Source organism: Megalopta genalis, chromosome 6, assembly GCF_051020955.1.
Source record: "Megalopta genalis isolate 19385.01 chromosome 6, iyMegGena1_principal, whole genome shotgun sequence".
Lineage (NCBI taxonomy): Eukaryota > Metazoa > Arthropoda > Insecta > Hymenoptera > Halictidae > Megalopta > Megalopta genalis.
This window is the reverse complement of record NC_135018.1, coordinates 12,378,791-12,406,691: the sequence shown is the minus strand read 5'-3', so window position 1 is coordinate 12,406,691 and position 27,901 is coordinate 12,378,791. Positions and strand designations below refer to the sequence as shown.

General features: G+C 36.6%; 1 protein-coding gene across 9 annotated transcripts in view; it reads right to left on the bottom strand.

The window, feature by feature from the left end:
* The window catches only part of LOC117225760 (glutamate receptor ionotropic, kainate 2), a 221,495-nt gene that overhangs the window by 62,913 nt on the left and 130,681 nt on the right, over window positions 1–27,901 (bottom strand). For all 9 annotated transcript variants that reach the window (XM_033479510.2, XM_033479517.2, XM_033479526.2 and 6 more), the window contains exon 8: window positions 5,945–6,097. In XM_033479510.2, the coding sequence (XP_033335401.1) occupies window positions 5,945–6,097 (153 nt within the window). The remainder of the gene's footprint in view (window positions 1–5,944; window positions 6,098–27,901) is intronic.

The window sequence follows — 27,901 nt, the reverse complement described above, 5'->3', positions numbered from 1 at the left end:
TATATGTTAACTTCAAACTTGCTGAATATCTAACAAGTTTTAATTGCTAATGTGGCAAAACTATCAATGTGGCGTTTTACACTCTTGTGAAGTTGAGCAGACGCTTATTTTGAATAATTGATGCATAATAGAAAATTCTATAGGAGCGGATTAACGAGAACTATCTTTGGCGATCAAATTTTAATCTCGTTGATAAAAAAAACTTAGATAAGACCAGCGCTGTTTTAAGTACTCTGATAAATATATCAAAAAGTGAATCAATATTGTATAGAAATGTCAGGTTATGCTAAATGTAGAAACTATAAAAATGTAGGTATACGTATAAAGTAATTAAAACAGACATATGTAAAAAGACATAAATAATTTTAATGAAACTCTTTGAATACATTTTTAGATCTGGTTACTCGTTCGAGATAACCATCCTTTCTCATATATAATGATATTTAGTTCAAAAATAATGTTAAAAAGTTGTTTTATGTTGAGAGATTTTCAATTTGTAATCAGCCTTCCAGCAAATGGCATGGTATCGCACAAACAACAAGAAACGTGGCTAAGAATAATATGATTGAATTTGAAAAATAATATTATCCTGTTTCACATCGTATGCCGTACGGATTATTTGTTTAATAATCTGAATTCATACATCATTATAATTTAACAAGAATTAAAGTTAAAATATTTCAGATATTCTATAATATTCTATAATTATAAGCAAAAAATGACAATTTCGTTAAAAAACGTTTTTTGTCAATTTTTTTCGATGGCTATTTGTTGCTCCATTTACGTTGACTAACTTCTGTTTATAATTTATGTAGCGAAAATGGAGGCTGGAACTCATTAATGTCAGACTTCACATATATATTTTTATTGCTACCACAAATAAGCTGTACCAACGGTAATATTACTTTTGTGAAGAATTTAATTTCGATATTTCGTATTGTTTGTTCGATAACATGTTGCACCGAAAATATATTACAAAACTGAGTTACGAATCAATTTATCCTGTGTGCTCATTATTCTGAACGTTGAAATGGCGTTTAACACGCAAATCGAATTCCGTTATCCAGCGACGCGTTAGAAGCATGCACTTTGTCATCCTGGAATCCGATGGAGGCGGGGACAGCGCAAATATCTGGAGACTATTAGGGAACCACCGATATTGGAATTTAGCCATCTCGCTATTAAATTAATGATGGTCCATAAGTGTCCTCGTGGGGGACCATCGCGAAGATCTTCGGACGCTGGTCTCATCGGAGACCGCTTGGATTACCGACGAAGTTGGCTGGTTTACTAAGGAAATTATCGAAACTCGCTTTCAGTATAATTGCAAGAACTTCCTAATTCCGGACTAATTCGCGATACAGAGTGCCATCAGGACCAGTTTAATTAAATAGCTAACAGATAATTGCAAAATTGGGGTGAATCAACGTTCTGGTACGAGGAATAACATACTATGGATTTCAAGGAATCGTTCGAAATGAATGTATGCAGTACGCCTCATAATTATTTAAACGGCAAGAATTTTTCATTTTACTTCTTGATCCATGATAACGTTCATTTTATAGTAGTTTGAATTCCAGAAATCGTTTTTATTTGTTCAATACATAATTATGATTGATACATTCACTTACTCCCACCGAATATTGTGCAAGGATTATTTGGGCCAAAAGGAAAACGTCCTGAAAAGAAACCACCAGAATCATTTTGTCTAACAAAATCATTTTTCGTTTATCCTAATTGGTTATTAAATAAATTTTTTAGTTCATTTACCAAATATCCAACTCTGCGAACTTTTATGAGAGTAATACACAAATTTGTAATATATTTAAGAAATGTTTGGTAATTATTTCAAGAAAGATGCGTTTCATCGATTTTAGAGACTAACAGTGACAACTTACGTTTATTATTGCATTATTGTATAATTGCGTCTTCATTGTTACAAACCATTGACATCGTGTCCGTATTTCACATACGGAAAATAATATTCATTTTTCGCATGTTGCTTTTTGAAGCCGTAACGCGTAGCATGATATTCAGAGAATTTAAAGATTTTCTGTGATGATATTGTGTTCGTAATTGATGAAAAGATACGTTGCATATAGTGGAATATTATAACCATGAAACAAGTCTTGGTTTTTGCATGAACCAATAAGAAATCGGCACTCTTTCGTCAGTAAATCCACAGAATTATAATTCTAATAACATCATTTACTTAATGCGAGTTGGTTGTGTAGTACTCTTTTCATCTTTGTATTTACCATTTCCACTGTTCTGTTTACATTGTCCGGCGTAATGTAAAAGTATCGTCGTGCAAACACGAGTCACTGGGGAAAATGTCTTCCGGCAAGTAGCAATTTAATTGAAAAAAAAAATCTATAGGTACTCGAAGTTCCCGAATCGTGTAAGACAGAAAATTAAACGTACTTTTTCTTTCAATTAGGATCTTCTTCAAACAGTTTTCAATTAAACAGCTGAAGAACTGAAGTAACACAAGAATTATATATCGCGACTACCATCATGTATCACTGTGCTAACAGCCTCGGCAAGCCTATTTTGTCTTCCTTTTCGTTTAACTCGCATTACAACATTCTGTGAAACTTGCAAATAACGTATTTTGATAATACTCATAAAAATCTTTTTTGGTAATAAGTAATATTTAGGTGCATTATTTTAGAATCGTCAAATTATTTAAACTTTATTTATATAAAAGCATATAATTTGTTAAATTTTTTATTGTCAGTCATCGGTGACTGTCGCGGCCCGAAGGGAAAGTACAATCTCAGTCTAGTGGACTCTAGCGAACTAAGAAAGACATTGCTAAATTGATCTTGAATTTCCGGTATAAAGAACAACAATTTTTTTTTAATTGCATCGTACTCTACTCTTGGAATAATCTACTATATTAGTAGAATATGCGTAGAATACGTGTAGAATACGATGCAATTAAAAAAAAAAACTGTTGACCTTTTGACTTTGAAATTCATAATCGAAGTCAATTTTGCGAAACCTTCCTTATTTAAATTTCTATCAATGGTAGTGTGGCATATAATCTCGTTACACCTTGTATGTGGAAACAAGATCAGATGAAACAAAATTTGGTACGAATATTGTGCACTACGTATGTTTTCTGCACACGCAATCGTAGTCATTCACGCATGATAGCATATACTTTATGTAATAAACTACACACGCTGTTATTGCTAATAAACGAAGTGTAATTTACATTGCAATTTCGTGATACTGTTAATGAAACATACGAACGACATTATTATGTAAAATGGTACATGTATGGTACACATGTACAGTAAAATTTTATTCAAGATAGAAATTTGTTAGCATTTTCCATATTAATATTTAATTATCTATTTATTTTCGTATTAATTTTACAATATACATTGTTACGGTGTATTACGATCATTATATTGGGGGAGTATGTAGATAATAATAAAATAATGACACATGCGCTGATAATATATTGATAAGAATTGTTAAAAAAAGAAATAGGAAAAGCCGTATTTCTCAATAAATTTCTCTAGAAAGTTATATTAAAAAATCATGTAAAAATTGGCCATATCGAAGTGATAGAAAATAAACGAATTTTATCCAATCACCTATATTAAACATGTTTAAAAGTTTCCTCTATATTTTAATGTTACTATAATATATGGCAATGCGAAAGCTTACAGCGCCTGTTGCTTTTGGGATGATTGACATTTGAATAGACCAAAGGGTTACATTGGGCCTGTCGCATTGAAATTGAACACACAACAAAGCAAGAGAAATCGCGGTTAGTCAAAGAGTAGAGTATGTCTCGTACATTATTTGAAACAATTTATACGAGCTTCGTCAGCGAATATCGTTGTGCGGAACACGCGTTATTATAAAATATTGATGGAAATAAATCGGTTTTCAGCTGGTCCGACATCTATGCACAAAGCGATAGTATGCTGGTGCATTATTATGCTCTGATAGATTCAGATTTGAAAGGCCGGAAACACCTCGGATCAGAACTTCTCGACAATAGTGACAGCGGGCGAATCGATACGCGAACAACACTCGATCCCGTGCAAAACGTAAAAACTAAAATCAGTTATCCGGGGGACGTTATTAGCCTGTTATTGCGTTATATGATTGTCTTGTTAATAAGTGGATCCTCTGCAATTAGACGCGCTTTTGCAATTGTAGTTGTTTGATTTAGTCATTTCCGTTTTAACGAGCTTGTTCATTATCAAAATCGTGCGGTATATGAGCTTTCGTTAACCAACTCGGATCGAGTTACTGTTCCAATAACATCGATCGATATGCGTGCAAGCTTGTCGAAATAATGTTTCTACCCCATTGAACGTATTTAATAATATCCTTTTCTTTTCTTCTCACTTTTTAAATAAGCGAAATTATTTTGTCGTTACACATGAAAGAAATTTTAATATTACATAAAATTTGTAGTGAAATGAATAAATGTATATTAAGAAGTCATAAATAAATTGTACATTTGATATTTATGATACTTGTAAACATTAAATATCTAGTGAAACAATGTTACTTATATCTGAGATATGTTCTACGTGATAATAAATATATGCTGACAGTAAAGACTTAATAGATAAAGGCAACTGTAAGCACTTGAGGCTTGTAGTCCATTAATCACTTAACAGACCAATTTTTTGTGCATGTAAGCACATGCTGCCCGAGCGACGGTCGGGATAAATTGTTAAAGTGGTCGAAATAATTACTATATCAACATTATCTAATATTTATTGAGCCGACAATAAACTTAATTTTGCAAAACATACTGTAAGGTCGTGTATTACATTTTCTTGAAAAATTTAAATAATCTTAAGTAATTGCAAAAATCTGAAGTAAGTTTTAGTTGTATTTATATTTCTTTCAATGCAAATTGCAGTTGTTTGGTCTATAAAGAGATGAATATGAAATGATTTGTAAGTATAGCTGCCACTGACATCTGATCGACTGCTTTGCGTACTGTAATTTACTACTGAATTGGAAGAAAGTGAATTAACGTAAACACAAGAGGGACGAGACGTTTCCTTCGCAAGTTCCACTTTCCTCGGCTATTCCTACAATATTGTTCTTGCTATATGTGAAGATATTGCATTACATTAAATTCCGTTCAGAGAAGATAACTGCATTTCTGTCCAACTATTTCTGAATATATTACAGAATAATATTCATATCTCGTGACATTAATCTCGCACGTATTCGGGAGAAGAATCTTATTTCGAACGACAGCACGATGTTCGTAGCATCCTTTCATCTTTTTATCTAAAGGAATTCGATTTCATCTAGCCGAAAAATACAATAAATGGAATGCATGATTAACATGCAGTATCTCAATAATATTACATTTTCGTGAACTTTCTCGTCCGAACGTTTTTATTATTTATATGTTTGAGTTGTATGTGATCGTCTCGATGTCTACTAGCTTCTGGAAGAGCCGACAAGGAAAATTTATATTGTTCTACAAATATCCTTTGGAATCGACGTTGAAAATTGTTACTCTGCATAAAGATTTACAGTCTCTTAATATGGTTTTAGCTGAAGGCACTATTCAAGAAGGAACCGGAGATTTTGAAAGTCAAGGAAAAATTATTCTCTTTTAATTCAAATAAACATTTTGTAACTTAAATATGTATGACTATTAAGAAATTAGACATTTCATTCGACACGACCTAATACATTGACTTCTGGTTGTTCGTGTAAACGGGTTATAAAGAATGATTAATCTTCGCTCCCCGCTACCTAAGAGAGCCGAACACGAGAATCGCATCATCAAGTATGGAAATATCGAGGAGCGACAAGCTCGTGTAGAGAACTCGGCGCCACGCGGCACTGCATCGCAGCGTCGCGACGCGAATTAGGGAAGATTACATTCACCGCAATTTTTTAAAGAACTACCATTGCAAGGGCTTGGGCAGAAACTCACCGAGTTTATGTAGTTGATGAGAGACAGCCCGCCGTCCCAAGGGTGCTCGAGCTCGCAGGAGATGTTCGCGGGCCTTAACGCGTGTGACTGTTCCAGGGTCCTTAATCCCACAGCAAACACCTGCACGCTGTCGTACATCAAGGCCGGCTCCGCCTGAAATGGAAACGAGAAAAGAAACGAAAAGAACGTGTATGCTTTCTCTCCTTCTCTCTCTCTCTCTCTCTCTCTCTCTCTCTCTTTGTTTCGGTACGGTGTCGGTCATCGCGGAGCGTCGACGACGCGGCGAGCAACTCGCGTCGAGACGCGTAAAATATTTGCGCAGGCTGCCTTTTTTTTGGAGAACCGTTCACGGAGGAACATAAATTATGCGATGAGTTCATATCACTTTTTACTAATGACGCGGCCGGAACCACTCCAGAAATTATTAAATGTTCCAGGAAAAAGTTGCTTGAATAACCCGGAACGAAATTGCTATTAGCAGTCGATTGCGAATTATTTAGATGGTTTAACTGGTGTACAATGGCAGCTGAGGGAGTTTTACCATGCATTGTTAAAACTTTTTTTCTCACTGGTTCTCATTAATTTATATTCACTTGAAGAAAATCACATTCGGGCATTTTCTTATAAATTTGCTGCTCTTGTTCACCTAATCGTTCATCTTTATTGGGGATGGCAACTTGGAAAGGGATCAGGAAAGATGAGGTGCTGCTGCGTCTAGTACGCGATCGTAATTGCCGTCGATTACAGAGTCGCGAGATGAATTGAATTGTACAAACTATTCAACAATTTCATTAAAAATACAGCAATTTCTCTCGGAAATACCAAATTTCAGGTTGCTGTGAATTTCCCTGTGACTACGCCTATCTAATTTATTCCAGATCGATGCTAAGGTTCAACGGAGGTCTGCTAAGGTTACAACACAAAATGGTCTGTTTGGATGTGAGTCAAGTAAAAAAAACCGCGAAGCTACAAGGTACCTGACTAATCTCCGTTAAATCGTGTCATGTATCCTCCGAATTGCCTTCGAATCGTGTCATGTGGCCTCCGAATTGCAATCGAATCGTGGCAAAAAATTAGAAATAAAAAAGTTAAGCCATCATTTTTATTCTAACATTACTATGTATTCATATTAATGTTCACTGGCAAGCTGGCCGCTGTCTGTTTTGCTGATTGTGAATCGTGTCTCTGAGTGTCTGACGGGCATTCTAGGGAGAATTTACTGTATATGTGCCTATTTTTATAAGAACTACATCTTCCAAAAGCTTGATTAATTTACCCTTGCAAAACGTTTTCTTCGATAGCAACTTCAATTAGCGGTTACTCGAGAAAGAAAGTTCATATTTATTATAGGTCTACATTAATTTGACATTATTAAAACAAAATATATGTATAAATAATATATATATATATATATATATATATATATATATATATATATATATAATTGAAGTTGCTATATATATACTATCATAACAGAAATTGTGGCAAACACATTTGTTTTGTATTGTAATTATATTGTTACGATTTTCTCTACATAAATGTTGTATTTGTTTTTATGAAATCCATGTATAAGCTTTGTTTAATTAATCGCAGAATTGTGCCAAACATTTTTTCATTGGCATGAAGAAAATTCTAAACAGATCAGCAAAAGACAGATTGGCTTTACATGGAAATTTCGGACTTTTCGGAAATATCCGAAATTTCGGATTTTGTAGATTGTGCTCCAAATTGGAGATTAGTGTCCACCGTTGTCGCATCGGCGTGCTTATCTGTTAGTGGACTACGTTTTGTGTGATTGCCACTTCAGAGATTATTACAAAAGAACATAGAAACGATACGGGTACGCTGATGTGTGCCTCAACACAATTTGTGTATTCGCGATCGCATTACACGAAACTCGTACACGTATCGCGTACCGAGGCAAGAGGAGACCGTCCAATTAGTGGAAATATTTTCGTGTACTGAATGGAAATACGGCTAACCCAGAGATCAGCATTTAATCAGACAACTATACATGTCGTGTTTTCGTTTCTTATTTCTTCACGCTTTGTAATTATATGATTTAAAATGTTAATAGTATTGTTAACGGGGTCGCACAACAATGAGGTTAATATTGAATAATGACTAATGAATCATTAATTTGACGTAGCCAAATTGCAACGTGCAACACCATTATGTTTTATGTCATTTTAATTAAATACGAATTAAATATTTTAATAACTACCGGCAATTAGAAACGTATTCGTCAATTTGAAACGTTCCAGGATAATTTTAGAAAAAATTTCATGCAGTTAATATTTACTAGTTGATTTAATTATAATGTTAGAACATTATTTCTCGCACTCGTGGGAAAAGTTTCTTATTTCAAAGCTGTGGAGCATTGCGTGAGTGTGCAACCGACCAGATTTTATCCCCTCTATTCGTCACCTGCCTCAGGAGATTTCTTCCTGTCTCTGCACACTATACTTCCTATACGATGACGAAATATTCTGTAATAAACAGAGCTGATCAATGAATTTTTAAATGTAACAGTATTTTAATTTTATTCCTAATTAGAGCAACACTTTCCATTACATAAAATCAATACATGATTTACAAATTCCTTTTCAGTATATTCTCAGAAAGGAAAACAAGTGTACATCCTGTAATTTTAAATGAAATGCTTATAAAGAGCTGATTAGGTGTGTGCAGAAGTTTTAGATTTTTGCGCAATTGTTTAATATAAGAGAGTTTCTCGAAATGACGAAAAATATTTTCCATGTTAAATTATAATTCATAATACATAGGTCATGTATAAATAAAGAGAAATCAGAAAAAAGACCTAATACAGGAGAAATAAAATTCATGATCGTATCTTATCTCCTGTAATTTATAGTAGGAATCCCACCTGTCGTCCCAAAATGGCGTTTTTAGAAAAACGATTTTCACATCGTGTATCATCTTCGTGTAGTCGTATCCCCACCCTGGGACCCGTCCGTCATTTTTGGACGAAAGCTGAGATCCCTGATCTAAAGTAGAGATAGTGGAGAAAAATAAATTTGCTATTGATTACAGACCGCGGATTTTATACATTTGTAACAAAAATCAGAAGGTGCCATGTAAAGTAGATAAATTAATAGTGTTTAAGTGCCTATGTATTAGTTTCAGCTTATTAAAACCATTAACAGAATAATGATGTTTTTACTATTGGAAAACTAAAGGAAGGAACTCTAACCACAAGCTAAACGATGCATGGAGCAGAGGAAATCGGCCGGTTGCTCCGTCAAACAAAACAACGCGAGGGGCAAGGGAAAGCGATCGCCCTCTTCATCTAATCACGTCTTCTGTTTATCGTGTAACTTAGCCAATAATGACTCAGAATTTGTAAAGTGAGAGAGGGTTCAGGTGGAGCGATTGGTTGATTCCTCTTGCCTCTTGCATCGTTTAGCTTGTGGGTACAGTTCCTTCTTTTAGTTTCCCAGTAGTACATGGCTTCTGTTTGTTGCAATTAACATAAACAATTTTTCTATGCAGAAAAATTCGCAATCTAACCGTAAATAATCGAAATACCTGGTTAATTAAAAAATCGAAGGATATACGAGTTGAATTAATTTCTGTCGTGAACAACAAAACCACCGGCATCGGAATTTCCCCATACGCGACGTGTTCCCTCCCTTATTTGCTTCTTCGACCTCCATTTTGCATGCAGACGTTCCCGGGGCGCATGTTTGTCGTGGGCAAACACATACAAGAAATATCGAGGCTGCCTCCTCCTCGTTCCTACCTTCGCTTCTACGTTCACCACCGTTCTCAAACCTCAGGGACGTCCCGGAGCTTTGCACCGGAAGCCAGGATGTGCTGCCGCCGAATTTCTTAATCGACTTCGGGAGACGTTCGACCAAGCCGCGGAAGTTTTCTGGGAGAGCGTGTCTCATTATCGCCCCGGCGCGGCGCGCCCTAGGAGCTCCACGGTAATTAGCCTCGTCAACCGTATTATGAAGTCGAGCTATTCCACGAACAGCGACGGCATCGCGAGAGCTGTTTCTCCCGTGAATTTCGCGGCAAATGCGATCAGACGTTTTAAAACGCGGCGACGAAAGGGCGGAGGCGCGTAAATGCATCGGTAATAGGGAAGCTCTTGATCGAAATTAGTGGCGTGTCCATTTACGAGACCGTAAGAGAATCCCTTGTGGTTCGTAGTAAAAGGGATTGGTAGCGTTAAACCTTCAGGGATGATATCTGTGTACGCTGTATTAACTCTGATGATCATAGACTGCGGATTTTGTGCACTCATGACGAAAATGAACAGATTAAATAAAAAACTGTGAAGTCGCGTCACAGACAAAGAGAACATTGCCATATCATTTTCGACTTATTCAAATTATTAAATAACAAAATATGAATTTGTCTAATTTCATTTTCTTACAAGTGACTTGGAAAACGTTTATTTTGCATGAAAATCCGCAGTCCACTGATGAATGTTACTTATATTATACGTAGATAGATTATAAAGTACTATTAACGGTAGCTAACGAAGATTAGACGTCGTCCTCGAGGGGTTAATGGATACGGCAGAGAGTTCGTTCCGTCTCGCGTTACAAGATAATACTCCTACTTTTAACACTTCATTTTCATTACTTGACTAATTTATTAAATGCAACGTGCCTCTATTACGAAATATTAAAACAATTGTAGAAAAACAAGTTGACGATTTGCTGGATGTTATACTACATATGACGACTTTAAAAATACCGACTGTAATCAAATTAAGTTATCTATTCATTCGTAAATTACGAGATCGTGAACATCACATATGTTCGGCATTGGTCATGAACGTTTTTATTAAAAATTGTTTTAATATTTTTGGTAGCTTATATCGCTGTATGTAAAATGTAGAACAAATTGGAACAAGTATCATTTCCTACCTTCTCGTTTACCAATTTAAAACGTTTATTAAAACGGAACACACTTTATTGCTCGATCCAATAAAATATGTCATTTTATCGATTATTGCGAACGCGAATTCAATTCGAGAATATTTTTCTGTCTGTGATAATCCACTGGTAATATTTCATTGCTGTCAGCTGAAAAAAGCTTCAGCTTCGTATCATTCGTCATTTCCATTAAAATATTCAGTAGATTTATCCGTTTGAACGCGCTCAATCTCTGATGGAATAAAACGCGTTTTGCCCACTTATATCGTCATTATATTCCCGTTGCTTTATGCACGATTTTATGACAATAGCTATATTATTTCGTTCGTGGTAATTCGCGCAAAATAAAGGCACTTTATTATCATTATTACTGAACTGTTTCTCAAAGCAAGAATCGAAGCAGAAATAACAGCTGAATGTTTACGTCATAGCATGAAATTACGTTAATTGGATTTTAATCACTTTTTTAATAATGTGTACAAATAATATATCAGATATTGCATTATTTGTTTGGCACATCATGTTTGTTATTACAATGGAGAAGGTATTACAGAATGTTTGGAATTTTATGCAATTGATGTTGATACGCGCGGGGCTGCATGAAATTGTTAAATTAACAATCATGAAATACATCGCGGTGACCTGTGGAAATCTGCAATTGGATATTACGTGAAGAAACTTTTTAAAATATAAAACGAAATTACTCGTTAGCTATAAAAGTCAATACTTCTTTACTTAGAATTCAATATTCTTCCATATTTTGATATAGGAAATGTAGTATTCTTCAAAATTGTTGCCATGAAGCTCCTGATGTAAGCAAATATGGTATAGATATGACGTTGGAATATTCGACATACACTTGCATTGGGAACAATTTTGTTTGCTTTTGGAAACAAACGTGCAATTTTTTAACAACTTGTAGTAAGACCAATATCAACTGTTTTCAACAAAATTTTCGGTATCTTCTTCAGTAGCAGGTCACTATACGGTCATAACTTTGTCAAGAAGGTGACTCTCTTAGGGCATCTTTCTGCATATAGTTGAGTTGTTTGTACTCAGTTCCTTTTTAGCCTCGCCATAAATTAAAATCATTTCTATCTTTTCTGCAACACTGTACGACACCATCGTTTCACAAAAGTAATGTTATCTTTCATAATCAGTAAAAAAAAGTCGAATAGATCACAATGAATTTCTTAAACATACTGATTAGAGTCACCGAAAGGAGGAGAATTTGCATCAGTGTTTACAGTCATTCTTCAAGGTTCAAGAACGATTCTTGAAATCCTAGGGGGATCATGTCATCGTTATTTCACTATTTACGCCAATTGCCCTACTTTTTTGGATTTATCATACTCAAGGTCACGTCAAGGTCATAATATCATACGTCGTTGGATTCTTCATCGCCTCGGCTATTATACAGTGAAGATAAAAATATATCATACCATTTAAAAAATAACTTCGATTATCTTAAAATCTCAAAAGATATAATTTTTGTATCCATCATAACAATTGCTCCTCTGAAACAACCAATGTTTTCCTCGGATGCTGAGTTAGGTGAGATACCCTGTATAGTTAGTTATTATTTACAAGTTGTGCATCTCCGAGACGATTCATTCGGGTTATGATCCATAGTGTTTTAACAGAAGATGAATAGAATGTTATGCAATTCACGATTAGTTTTTGTCTACGAAAACTGTTTCCACAGAAGAAAGGTCGAAAAGGACGTGCTTTCTTTGTTAACGGGATGGATGCCATCTATTACGATGTTTAACTGCATTTTCGCAGCAATAGAGTAGCTAAATGGGTTAAACCTACAATGAGCTTAAGCAGCTAGTTCTAGTTGTGTTGACAATAACCGTCATTGGGAAAGATTTCCTACAATACAAGATTAGTAACCTCATTTTTCTATTCCCATTTTGTAATTATTTCACAGCGTTGGTTTTGTAATAAAATAGACGTGCGATACAACACAGTGATGTTTAATACAAAAGTTTGCCCGAATTGGAACAGACTTTTCGCGCTTTTGGTAAAGGTCTCGTCATTGAACGGTATTTAACCCCTTAACGTGCACGCTCGAGTTAACTCGGGCGCGCTAAACTGGCCAAACTGTGCACACTCGAGATAATTCGAGCGGCGTTGTACTTTATGTTGTTATAATTTTTCACACTCGAATGCGATCGAGAATTGAAAATAACGATGTGAAAGCAAAAGAAAACAATCGTTTTGTTGATATTTATCATTTACATGGGATTGTAAGCTATAACACTTACTTATTCAAGTATAAAATATATCCTTTTTCTACTTATCACTTACGACTTATCTCTTCCTTGTGAGCCGCTTTCCGACAGCGTATTCATATTCAGATTCTGATTCGCTCATTTTTCAATATATATTTTACTAAAATATAATGTAAAATAAAATATAATAATAATAATAATAATAATAACAATAATAATAATTTATCAAAATCCAAAATTGCAATAAAAATTTTGATTATTTTTGTATTTTTGTAATTTTCTTGCCAAGACAACGTTCTAAATTGTGTTTTTTTACATTAAAAAAAATTGATTTTTTTTGGCCGGTTTTTTTAAAAAAAACTGTGCATTAAGGGGTTAATAACTATTTCTATTAATTGCTGCGTTTCGTTCATTTTTAAAGCACACGCACGCTCCCTCCTTACACACATGTAAACAAATTAATATATCTTTTTCAGTATATCATGTATGCACTGTTTTAACATGTCCTCCATTTTTTAACGATTTTGTTAGATATTCACAATTAGTTGATTAACTTAGACAATATGGTGAGTGGTGATTATGGATTTTTTTTACCTAAAATAAAAATTTTCTTCGTTAATATTAAGAAACAGAAGTTAAATAACACCGTACTTCTCCTCTTAACAGTGTTAATGACTTAAAAATGACATAGCTATGACCTTAAATAATTGTGAAATTTTTACTATTTTGTGTATCTCATTATGATTCTGCTCATGTTATACATAAAGATTCACAGTCTACTGATGCTGAATAAAAATATTTTAAGCAGACTCTTGACATTTTCAATAGTTTCATATTTTCGACAAAAAGAGTCGAGAGATTCAAATAATATTTATGGGCGATTTATATGCTGCACATTGTTTTAATACTCCACGATCGTGTAACAATTCGACGCACTTGTGTGATGAAATTTACAAGAATATTATATAATTTTTTAATAATGCGACCGAGATGATTTAGACACACCATCTTTTGAATCCTCCACGATTGTGGTGCAATTTGACGCACTTATGTAAAACGCGGGACTACGAGTGCAACAGAATCGGAGAAATCAAAGAGTAAAACGAGGCTAGGTAAAAACTACAAGAGGATATTCCGCGGAAATATTTGTGAGGAGAGCGCGAGGGCTTAATAAAAGGACCAATGGTGCTAATGACTGAGTCCCCCGCGATTCGTCGCTCTCTGTTTTGGTCAGAACCCGACTGAATAACGCGTAACGGCACCAGCGCGGATCACCGTGAATTATTCGACGTCTACTGCCGGGCTGCCAGGGAAATTGGATAGAAGCGAACAAAGCCGACCCGTCGAAAAGTTGTTATCGTCGAAAATAATCAGCGCTAACAGCATTTTCGTGTGCCTCGCCGCCGGACGCATTATTGCACGATTTCACGGCTGAAAATAATGCGTCGGGAAAATTCCACGGTACTGCCAGTCCCGGGACCGACGCGACGAACCGAAGACGAGCTGGGAGAAAATTGCTGCCACGACTATCGGCTCGATTAAATGATAAGCGAAGTTTTTTGAAACGCGTTTCGGCTATGCTCGTCCGCGAATGGTTATCGATCGATGGACCTATGAAAGAACTGAAAGGAGTCGGGTATTTTGTACTAAACCGGGTTTCATGGTACAGCAATCCGGGGAATTCTGCGGCGGTGTTGTACCGAAAATGTTTGCGTTGGATGATTTTACGTTACATTAGGGTCTTAGAGGGACCATTAACGTTTCGGGGAATTTAGAGGAACGCCCGGATGGGCTGGCTGAGGCCGAGCACTTTCCTCTCAAGTCAGTTAAGAGTGAACTGCCAGAGGAGGAAAATGAGGAGAAATTAGTGCGGCGAGCGCGATCGCACCCTGTGCAAATTGAAATACATTTTTCTTGCGCGAGTCTATTATCTGAAAGCACTCTCTCGGAATGGCAACGGATGAGTGCGCTCAAAAAATACGAGGATATTTTTAAACTGTGGCAGACCGTGTACTATCTCTTTGCTCGCTTTCATTTCGCGATGAAACTTCCGGAATAATGGGACTAATTAAAACATACAGATTACGACTGTCTGCAAATATAACCATTCTGTTCTTTGCAGGTGTTAAATGTTTTAGGCGTTTCCAGATTGCTTTCACTGTAATAAGTCTTTCAGTATGTTAGGCCATTGTGCATGATAGATTTTGCCACAACGTAAGCTCGTTTCTAATTTTAACATCTCTGAGTTACTGTCCAAACAAGTTATCAAGTAATGGTATGTGGATAGTACTTGCGCTAATATGATCGATACGAAATTATAGGTTACAGAAAGATATCGACGGAAACCAAAAAAAAGATGCCACTTGCGAGGTTTCAAAAGAAAATTATTTCGTCGCAAAATATGAACATTTATTTGGAGAAATGTCATATTAGTGTCATTCTGATACTGAATTTTTTTCGCGTTCACCTGATTTGATGGTCCTAGGCTTCTTTTTGTGGGACTGCTTGAAAGAACGTAAATAAATCTTGAACAATTCTGGAACTTAATCAGAAGAACATTGGAGCCGAAGTCCAACGTTTAGGACCTGAAACCTTGCGTCACTTCATGGAAAATACTGCGGAAAGTTATATTTGTTTGATATCATTCAGTTATTCAGTGGCCACCCTGTTATGTTATAAATAGTTACTAATTGAAAGTTACAACATGCATTGCAATGTTCGGGAAAAATAAGACCTCCCGTTGTTAAATTTGGTTTTGTCTTGTAGAAGCTGCAGATGTCATTTCAAATGTTTTAATTATAAATGATTTTCACTGAAAGCAGCAAACAGTAATTAATTTCTCTGCAGACATCGGATATTCAATGGCAGTGAATTGATCGTTTGTTATTTTTATAAAAGCTCCGCCGCGCGAAATTGCGCGGGCTTTTATCGGCGCGTGGATCAAAGCGGGCCGAAAATCGAGATCCTAGCGGCGAATCCTGCCCGAAAAAATATCAGCCAAGGATTACCCGCAATTTAGTTAATCGGATCGTTTATAGTCGAGCGCGGCGAGATTGGAAAACACGAGGATGCAGGGGGGCACGCGGCACTATCAGAAATCTCGTGGTCCGGGCGAAACTTGTCATAGTTGTTGCGTTGCGAACACACGCCTATTATCTCGGGCTAATTGGAGCATGCTTTTAATTAGCCAGCGTCCGAGGCCACGGCACAAAGTTGCGACGACCGAGCTGTATTCTGCGCTTTGTTAACCGTGGAAATTCTCCGGTTTCCACTCCTGTCTCTCGTGGGGCGGTCATGTAACTTGCGTTTTCAATTCCGGGTTTAAAGTGAAGAATAAGTCGGCATAACTTAATTACACAAGATGCCTGGAGAAGGTACGATTGCGATTTCCCTGTAGCCTTGGGCTAGTTTTTCTCATGCAACGCGCTCCAGTGAAATTCACCATCTTCGAAGAAAACGCAATCAACCAGCAATGTGGAGAGGAAAAACTAGTAACTTTACGCGAAGCGAACAATTATCTCAAAAATAAATATTCGATCCTCTCGAAAAAAAAATTTCCAGATACAATCTTCATTACGTTCCCTGTCCATCTTTACATCACGCTTAGATTTGTTTTTTCAAGATACTAATACAATTGAACGATAATAACGTGGATTATTGGTTTGCTCATTAGATAAGGTGCTCGGGTATCTTAAAAACTGAATCATATAATTGCGTGAAATTCGGTAAGCAATCAATGAAGATAGTACGGTTAATGGCGACGAATTCAAAGTAAATAAAAATAATGTTTGTGTAATTATAATGGTTCTCATATTACACATGATTTGCACAATCTTTGCGCATTCGTCAGAGTAACAAAGCATCGACATAGAAATGTCAACATTTCTAATTAAATATCAATGTAAGTATATAACCGCTACACTATATTACAGCAAAACTATAAAATATAATACAGGATATATATATAACGATCAACTTATATCTTCGACAATAAATTACTTATATTGACACGCAACGGAAATATACCAAGCAATCGAAGTGCCGCAGACACGGTGTAAGAAGGAAAGGTGGAATCGACATTATCAATAATCTTATGATCTTAAAGATTTACTTCTAATACGGTAAGTCCGGGAGAGTTCGACTAGCGGCTGCAATTGTCGCGAATTGTATTCCAATTTTTTTTCACTAATATAGCAGTAATCGCCAGATAGGTAAGTTTATTTACGCTATTTCAATTTTAAGGGACATATTATACATAAAACTACTGTAAAATCTTAATAGTTATATTAAAAATGCGGTCAATCTCTCCCGTGATCGTGGTATAAACCGACCATACTAATCCAGGAGAATTCAACCACATTAATTGTCTTGTCCTTCATCAGAAATTTTATTCTTCTTCTATCCGGTTTTCTTTAAAGCGACTTAGCTTTCTTTCCAAGTTGAAAATATCTTCCAAATGATCCAAATGATCCCACATTAAGAAAATTCTCATATATAGTCCCTATAGTCCGTTAGATGCTGTATGAAACTTTTGTACTATAGGTGAGAGTCTATTCTGTATACATGTACTACAGTACATCCACTACAGTAACGTTGCTGTAAAGGTAACACGCTTATTCAAATATCATTTTAAAAAGTAATGTATAAGCAAGCACCGATATAAACATTATTGCATTTCGTGGGAGCTCATGGAAGTAAACTTTCAGCGTCACAGAAATCCTATAGCGCGTCCACCTCTCCTCCTTATACCGTGGCCGAATCACAAGTCCATAAAATAAAGCCTGGTTGGATCGGGGAAATTGTCTATGGTAATCGTTCACAAGCAATGAAGCGGAAGAGAATGGTTCCAAGTTCTGCTCTTAAATTTAATCGACCGACTCGTTTCTCTTTTATGTTTGTTAAGCTTCCGCCAGTAATTTCCTGATCGACGTGATCTATAAAAACCGGTAATCTTAGCGTAATCGGAAAAATCTTACGGTTTCGGAGAGGATTTCGTAATTCGGTCGCGCTGGTTTGACGCTCCGATGCTCGGCGTGGATCGTAGATTAGACGGATTGTCGGTTAGTTAGCAGGCATTTGTCGTACGCCGCAAATTTCGCAAGTTCCTCGCGCGCATCGGAATTACGGGAGCAGGACGGGAGCAACTTTCCTGGCCGGGCGTCTTAATCCGCGATCCGCTCCGCCGGAATAATTGTCGCCTGAAATTAATTCGGCCGGCCTGTCATTTTTCCTTCGTATCGGCCGACTCGCGAGTTCTGCTTCCGCTCGGCGGATTCTGTTTCCCGTGCTCGGATAGGTTCATTAGCATTTAAAGCGAACAGCGAACTGTTCCGTCGCACCCACACTCTCTCTCTCTCTTTCCTTCTCTCTCTCTCTCTCTCTCTCTCTCTCTTTCTTTCTGTCGCGTATTACTCGTGCGTGAGCGAACGCACCACACAATAAAATAGGATTTTTCATCTCCAGTTTCTTTCTTACTTTTATCAATAACAATTCAATATAGATTATCAATTAATAAAATACCCCGAGTAATAAAGTCAAACAGCTTTTGAGATCGTTATGTAAAGAATATTTCAAAACTTATTTTGATTTTAATACAGTCATTTAGAATTGATTTAGACTGTCACTTCTCAGAGATTGTCACGTCCGATATAGTGTTTACAAACATTAATTGTTGCGAACTATGTAAGTACTGTCCGCTGTTCCGCCTGACCTGCACGCCCGTAGTCCCCACTTTTCTATTACCTCTCAAAACCCATTTCTATTGGTAAAAGAGAAGACCCACAAGGTAATCGACGCGAGGAGCAAGGGGGATCGGTCGCCTGCTCCATCCAATCACGTCTCTTGCTCAGCGCGTAACTTAGTCAATAATAATCAAAAGTCTGAAAATTAGAAGACGCTAGGTGGAGCGGACTGTGGTAGGAGGTTGCCACGGCAGCGGAGGCAACTGTGGTAGAAGAATAGATGACACTAAATCCTTCAGAAAGGTAAACAATCTTTAAAGCCGATTTTCTCGAAAACGGAGCCCCGGATAGAAAAATGTTATAGCTAATTTGTGTAAAAATGTTATACTGCGAATTCCGGCCCACTCTTAAAATTGTAGTAGATACAGAAGAAATTCTATATTAAAAATTGCTTTTTTATTTTCTGTAAAATTATGCTACAACGTTAACACGTTGAGCGTCACGCGAATTCTTAAGGAAATCCCCGTCAGGCCACGCGCGTTTTTAGTTTTATATCATATTTTACACTGTCAGCCACGCGGCCTAAACGGAAAGTTCACTATCAGCTACCGATGGCTGACGTGGCACTCAACGTGTTAATAGGAATTTTCTGTATCAATGAAATCACCGTTATGACAAATAGCATTGAATTCCTCTTTACGTCCGAAAATATGTACAATAATTGCGAACAAATATATGCAATTCGTTGAACCTGTCGAATATACAGTGATTTCAATAAATTTAATAGATGTATGTATTTGAGATATTCAATTAATATTGAAACAATAAAAACGAAGCAAGTAATTCTTTGCTTCATGTTCGATCTTGAAAACTGAAGTATTATCGAGTTAAGAGAATGTCAGAATTGCTCTCAGAAGAGAATGCGAGAAATTTTGACATAAATGATATATCCAGTTCCGGTGTAAACAGTAGACGCTTGGTTTATGATGCCATTCGGCTAGTTTATCATGAGAAAAGTTTCCTAAGTAGATGCATATTCAGTCACATAATTTCACACTTTTACCTCGTGGCATGCAATCGCAATTATGTGGAAAGTTCGTCGACGATGAGTCGGTTAATTTACGGGACGGTGCTGATTACGCTTCCATCGGGTTAATATTTCATTCCATTAATCTGCACGGTTTTCTGATACGTGGCAGCGAGACGTCGTTGAACAATGAAGGAAAAGAACGTTTCATCAATTACGCGAAAGTCAACGATGCTTTCATGTCGCGGAATTTCGACTTCATGGTGTTGCGGTATATACTTTATAAAAATCAGCCCTCGGGACGAAACGGGTCGTGACAAATATCAGAAGTAATCCAACCTCCAATATTTACAGCCACAGCCCACCGCGATATTACGCTACTTTGAAACGGAAGTCTCGCGTCGCGTATTTACAGTCGCGTGAAATTTAAAATCTAATAAGCGGCTTTCAGACCTGACGACACAAGTTCATAGCTTCGTATCCGAGCAGGAAGGGTTGACGCTACCCCCGTGAAATCTGTCGTAACTCGGACGACCAGCGGAGCCGAGAGGCGCCTGCAACTGCCGGGTAAAATAATAAAACCTTCCGGCTGTGAGATAGTCTGATTTACGGTGACAAAGGCAAAGGTTATCCCTTGTAAACCGCGAGGGGGTGTTCGGTGATTCATTGGTCGACCGGAGAATGTCCGAAGCGGTGGGTAGGGAACGGTCTGCAGGCAGTCCATCGCCATTTTTCCCTATTTCTGCGGCTGATAAAACGAAATTCTTTAATTTACGGAATATTAAGAAATTCGGATGAAATCTAATGCAAATCCTTGGCGAGCACAGAAACTGAATTCTTGATAAAGATATGCGAATAAATTTACAGCCGCTGCAATTGAAATGGGATCTATGGATCCATTACGACAGACGTCTGATAGGAAACAATACCACTGTGCTTGTACAAAATCGTACATTTTTCTCGATTTCTCCCAGAGATGTTCAGAAGTCGGATTTAAAACCGGCAGATCTGAAAATACTAAGTCGCGATTCTTCTTCGAGGCTCGCGGTTCGTTTTTATAGAAACTCGAGACAGTCAGCAAAAAAGGCAGCGGCCAGCATGTCGGTATACATTAATATGAATACATAGTCGTGCCAGAATAAAAACGATGACTTAACTTTTTTATTTCTAATTTTTTGCCACGATCGAAGGCAATTCGGAGGTCACATGCCACGATTCGACGGTCACGTACCTAGTACCTACCACGTACCTTGTAGCTTCGCGGTTTTTCTTACCTGACTCACATCCAAACAGACCATTTTGTGTTGTCTTCCGGGAATTCGCGTCGCGTGCCGCTTCGCACACTTGACCGACTCCGTCGACCCTTTGCATCCACGTAGCGATAAATTACATAGGCGTATGACTAGAACAGCGAAATTCACAGCAACCCGAAATTTGGCATTTCCGGGAGAAATTACTGTACATAGTTCGCAACAATTAAGTTAACTGCAGTAGAAAAATAGACAATTGTATCCTTTACAAAGATGAACAAACTTTAACGTCGATTTTCTCGAAAACGGAGCCCCGGATAAAAAAATCTTATATCAAATTTGTTTCCTACTTTTTCACGTAGAATCATCCTTTGTTCGGTTATATTACGAATTTCGGCCCACCCTGCATACGTTTTCTTGTGTTTTAAAAATCTGCTCACGCCATATATGCATGAAGATTCGCAGTCTAGTAATTAAGTTACGAAAGTTTATGCAAATTTACATTTTCGGAAAATTTAAAGACATTTTCTTTCACTTACCAGTGCCATCAAGCATGTTAAGTATGAAATAAAATTGTTCTATTATGCATAATGCAATTATTTGTTCTTATTCATTCTTCTACCTTCTTAAAATTATTGTATGTTCTAAGTACATAAAGTTCTACAGTCTTAAAATAGTTAGTACGAAAGTACTAACAGAATCTAAAAATGCCCCTCAGATCGTTTAGTTTGTTGGTAAATGCCATTCTTTCCAGCCCCCAATGGTACATATGACTCAAGACAATAATGTTTGCGATCTTGTGTAATATTTTATTTATATATTATCATAAAGCATAGAAAAAGAAATTCAATGACATAGAAAAATAAGTTACAGAAACATGAAATCTACGAACTCTACGGGACCTGTTTTTAAAGAAAATTCAAACTTTAAATATAAGATCAAAGACTAATTACCGAGTATAAGAATTGTAGAAACTTATGACATCCAAAATTGATGCTGTTAAATAGAGATATAGTTTATATGATATTCATCCTCATCGTTTTCTACGCAGTAACATTTCCTGCAAAGATTTGTATTCCGGTGGTCACTGACGAAGCCGAAGAGGAGATCCAAAAAACGTAACAAGCAACGTTAGCTCCAAAGAAGAAAAGGAACAGCTGCCTGTGGCAAACTTTATACAGTTTCGGAATTCCATAGATAGCCTTGTTGCCAGAACTGGAACATTTAGGTTGAGCCGTAGATTAAATAGAGAAAGGACGATGACCGGCTCGTCGAAATCTACGATTCACACCACCTAGGGATCCCAATTTGTTCGAACTCTTCGGTTGCAAACTACAAGTTTCGTGGTTTCTGATCAGAGAGTTTAACTGACTTGAAATTCGCGATGGATTTTTTCGGGCGGGAGGCAACGAGAAACTTGATCCTTCTCGTAGGGGAAAGAAACGTATCGGCACCCCTCTTAAAATTCAATTCGTTCATCCGATACTTCCAATCGGCCGGGAAGCTCATCTTCGTTCCCTTGATCAACGCGGCGGATACTCAGGGCACGGAGGCGAGGAGAGAGCATTGTGCAAGAAACGAATCAGTATGCAAGTAGCGTTTGCGGTGTAACAAGCTTCCCTCGTGCAAGAAGGGAGGGGAAAGGCCAGACATATCCAATGACGCGTTTATTTTTCCAGCCGGAGCCCGTTTTTCCGTCTATATTTTCCAGAACGCGGTTTGCGCAGCAGAGATCATCTAACAGGTTATTCCGAGGTTGGCTTATATTCGCCGCCGAGCCAGCTTTGCCATCTTCTTCGCGAACGTGCCGCCTTTAGGCTATAGTCGCGTTACCAGTCGAGTAATGGATCCTCTTCGTCGGGAAGCGTACCGGTTTCTCGTAGATAATAATTTAGCGTGTGTAAGCAAGTGCAAGTTAATTTAAATACGGCGTGTCTCGAAACATCTTTCGCGGTTACAAGCGAATGCAAATCAGTTGCGTTGGATTACCAAGCACCGTGATCTCGAAGGCGACCTTTTTTGTGGAAAAAGGACGAGCGGCATGTATAGAAAGAAAAGTTGTCCAAAATAGTAGGCTTGACGACATATTTCAAGGCCATCGAAATCTGTGAAGAATCGCTCATGTAAATTATTATTGGAAATCGTATGATTTATACAGAAATAAAAGTTTATTTGCAAAATAAAAATAGAATTAATATAGGAATTTATTTTATCATTATTATAAGAAATATTCTACATATAGAAATTTATTTTACCATTATTATAAGAAACATTCTGCAATATAACAAAATGAATATTTTAATGTTTGCAAATGAAGCTATGAAAACTTGAATTTGCATAAAGATCCGCATCCTATTAATGACTATATGATTGAATAATTAACATCATACACTATCGTAGATAAAAAATATCTATAATGTATAACAAAATATTGTATAAAGTGTATTCATATTCGTTTGAATATTGATTTAATAACATGTTTATAGTCGATAAAGCAGTTGGTTTCTATATACACCCGTTTCATCCAGATGCTCCTCATGTATTGCCACTGTGTATTCAGTAAATGATTCGTACAAAAAATAATAATTCACAAAAATGATCATTGTCAATAGACAAGATTCACAAATGCGGCATATATTAATGCATATTTTGATGAATAAAATGTTTACCTGAATTTAGAATCAATTCTTCTTTTTTTAATAACCCGAGATTTCATGTTACGCGACGTGACAGCATTTAAATTATTCTAACAGTTAATTGCGTTCGTGACAAATCTTTTGAAAGAGCTGCTGCGACCATGGCTTTATTCTTCCGGGGATTTTCGTTTCTTTTCTTGTACCGGCTTTTGGCGTCGGTGTTGATTGTGACCGAGCTTTTTGCGGAACGTTGCCCGAGCTAACCTGGTCGTTTAACAACGGGTAAAAGGAACGTCAAGGAGCAGCCGGACAAATCGAAATCCGTGGAAGGATGAGAAGGTGCACGGCCAGACGTGCGGTTGAATTTCGTGGATGTGGCGCGTGCTGCCCTTGGGGAGTTGCAAAGGGAAAGCTGTCCTGGGTAATTTCACCGTGACAACTCTTCTCAGGAGCGGCAAACAGTCGAGCCAGACGAACAGAACTCCAGATGACAAAGATACTCTCGACAGTCGTCGTCTAAGAATTCTCTTCCGACGAACGGGAGAACTTATAGATTGGTCTCTTCGCGGAGCGATCGATGGCTCACGTCAAGAAAATGAGAAGCGTGTTTCGCGAAGCGACGATATATGTAGTTCTTTAGACAAATGGCTCGCATTTGTTAAAGTGGTAATCCAACTACTTGTAGATATACATATGTCTGGAATGTAGAATGGGTGGAACGTAAGTAGAGAATTCATTGTGGTCTGCCACATAATTTTGAACATGCTGTAGAATTTTGTTTCACTCGATATTATTGCTAGAAACCTTATTATTAGACTGCGGACTATTGCCTGCACCAATTATACAGAACAAGAGTTAAATAAATGTCGCAAGATTCTTAAATTCTTCCGATGTCTTCATCCTTCTGTATTGCGTTTACCCAGTTTTTGTTATAAATGCATGAAGTCGATATCAATAATTGCTTATGCCCGGCAATAATTCAGGTAGTCTAAAACAAGATTTATTAACCTTCGTTCTCTCCATAAAATATGGATCATTGCAGTTAAGAAAATTGCATGTCGGAAATATTTTAATAAATTACATCGTACACGTAATTATTTTCATTGAAATGGGTGTACTGATAGAAATCTCATTATTAGTACAATAACAAAAATGTGAAGAATGAAAATAGAATATTTTTTCTAAAAAATGGATTATTTTAGAATAATGGTATTGAAAGAATCTAGTAAAAATTTCTTGATATTGCTTCCATGTTTTTTTTTCGTTTGAATATTGATTAAATATCATTAGAAAGTAGAAAACTATATTAGATATTTTGGTAAGCAATGAAATAATTTTTTGATGGTTATACGTGTAGTATCCCTTAGAAGAATTCGGGAATGTAATTTTAGTGTTTATTCTACGCGAATCCTTCACTTGCTGTCTCCTCAAATGGTTGATAATATATTCATAATATATAAATTTCAGAATAAGAAAATTCGAAACAAATTGCAAACATTTCTTGACAAACGATATCAATTTCGCGACAGCGATGTAAATATTTATGTTTATCTATTCTTATGGCACAGTAGAGCCTCAGTTATCCCAACTAATTAAGGAAACGTGTGTGTGACGTTTACTGATTTGTACAGTAAATAGTGTTTTATACGAATCGTCCTGGATCTTGTGAAACATATTTGCATAATAAAAATAATAATTTATATATGCATCCATTATTATTTCTTCTATTAGATATATTGGAAGAGAATTGGAAGAGAAATGATCTCTCTCCAACCAATAATAACAACGTTCCTGGATTACAAAGCCAGTAGAACGAAAATATCAGCACGAAACGAAAGTTATTGTTGCAAAGAAATAATACACTGTGTGGGTTCATATAAATTACAAAAATTCAAATGTGGATTGTATGGATCTATACTGTCACCAGCACCCACTTCTCAAAACTCTTGAGTAGTTGTTCTCGAGTCTCATATCCCTCGAGCATTCTAGTCTTGAACACTACATATACATATGGTTGATACGAAAACTTCGATGACTATACATAGACGAAGCTAGACATTTGACCTTCTATCATTTTAACTTGTTTGCCACAAGTTCTTATACGTACGGAATTTGCAATTTTATTAAACTAAATGTTAGAAACATTCGTTACATATCATTTGAATAAATTGCGAAGATAGATAAATAAATAAAGAAAAAATTCATTGTAATCAAAGCTATTTTTTGTGCCGAAACAATTAATTACCACACCGTTGTTCTATCGTTAATTGCGGCATTGCTACATTTAATCTTCCGTTCCTAGTCACGATTTCTACTTCGTGCACTGTCTTTCTGCAAGGATAATCTCGCTGAAAAGCGAAAGGAAACCCCACAAGTCGAATCGCGTGACGTTCGATTGCTTGTGCTCATTTCACTAATTGGGTGAACTAATAATAGCGACCGCGTCTTCGTTTTCTTCTGTCGTTTGTGATATCTACCAACCCAGGAAAGCTGTCGATTAAATAAATTATGAAGAGGATGTCTCGTAACCGGTACAGATCAGAGAAAGAATTTCTAAAATTGTATTAGTTGTGTCGCATAAATTTTTATACTATTTGTAGCCTCAGCAAAATGGAAATTTTCTTTTTTTATTTCATATGGAATTATCGTTTTGTATCATCGAATAAAAGTTAATTGTCTCTTTTACCTTTTATTTCCAAGCTCCAGATGTATCAACAAAATTTATGGTTTTTGTATTTTACTCCGGAACCGTTTAAAATTCATTCGTCCGGTGGATCGAAAGACAATTTCGTCACGGAAAGTGTGAAAATAGATTTCCACAAGGTAAACAAGCCGTCAAGATCCTGAGTTGTGCAGCGTTAGTAGGTGTCGTAAAAACAGTCGCTATTTTTATTTTTGCAGATTGCACGCGGGAATCTATACGGTTCGACATATTTCTGGCTTATCCGACCGCGTCAACAGTAAAAAGCGTGGCCAGTATATTTATCCCGGTATCTCTAACGCGTCACAGAATTTTTGTCAGTTAATAAACAGCTACGTCAACCACCTCCATTCCACGCTTCGATTCATCCGCGAATTCGATGAATCAGCCTTATCGATAAAACGCGACGAATCTAGCTTTGAAAAACATAGATTTGTTTATACTTCTACCTTACTGAAATCTGATAAATGTAAAAAAAGCGCGGTATCGTAAAATCTATATTTATTCTCAGTCTACTGTAACTTTCTTTCTTTTATTTCCTTTACTTTACTTTTTTTAGCGCATTGATAAAATTATTTATTAATTATAAGTATTATACGATATATTATACAGTTATGTTAAATTTTTGTTAAATTATATTAGAAACATTTTTGAACGACAGTTCTTTGGCGATCGAGTCAGAAGAAAAATGGTGCTATTTTTACTTTTTATGAGGAACAATTTTTCAAATCCTTAAAAATATCAGATCGATCAACAATGGTTTTTGCTTCAACGAGAATACATTCTCGTTGAAAAATTTTTTTAAAAATTTATTTTAATCTCGTTGAGAAAACATACCGAAGTAAAACGTACACCCGCGATAATAAGTAGAATTATCCTCGTTTAGTAATTTTTATAAGTTACAAAACGTAAATTTCCATCGGAGCGACAGAGACACATTAAGTGTGATCAAAAAACACCGCGTCAGAGGTTTTAGTGGTTGTAACGGATACACATAATTGAGAAACTCTTTTCCAACGCCTACGTCGCCGCGACTCCTAAATCTTCTCGAGTTCTTTAATCCGTGCGACTCGGTTGAAAGTATTCCTTCATTTTTCTGTTCAAAGCTCGTTTTTGTATTTTTTCTTCCAGCACGGAAATTGCCGTTGGAATGATGTATTCGCCTCGCCGGGAGTGGCGAGTCGGGAAAATACCGCAAACTACGTCGCTGACGACTGCTCGATTAAACCTCAAGCACCGCTCTACCATGAATTTCTGCAAGGACACGGAAAGAAATTCATTTGACAGTATCATCTAGAAATTTCCAGAGCTAATTGAATTTACTTTTCATCGATACGATTCATGGGATTCGATCATTCGGGTTGAACGAGCGTCTCGAAGAGATATTCTGAGGAAGCGTGTCTTCAATTATTACCATGAACGATCCGAAACTGTAATTTATTTCACTTCGAGTAAGACGCAAGTATCCCTTTGAGCTGAGTATTCTGTTTCATTCCGTTAACTACGTACCTT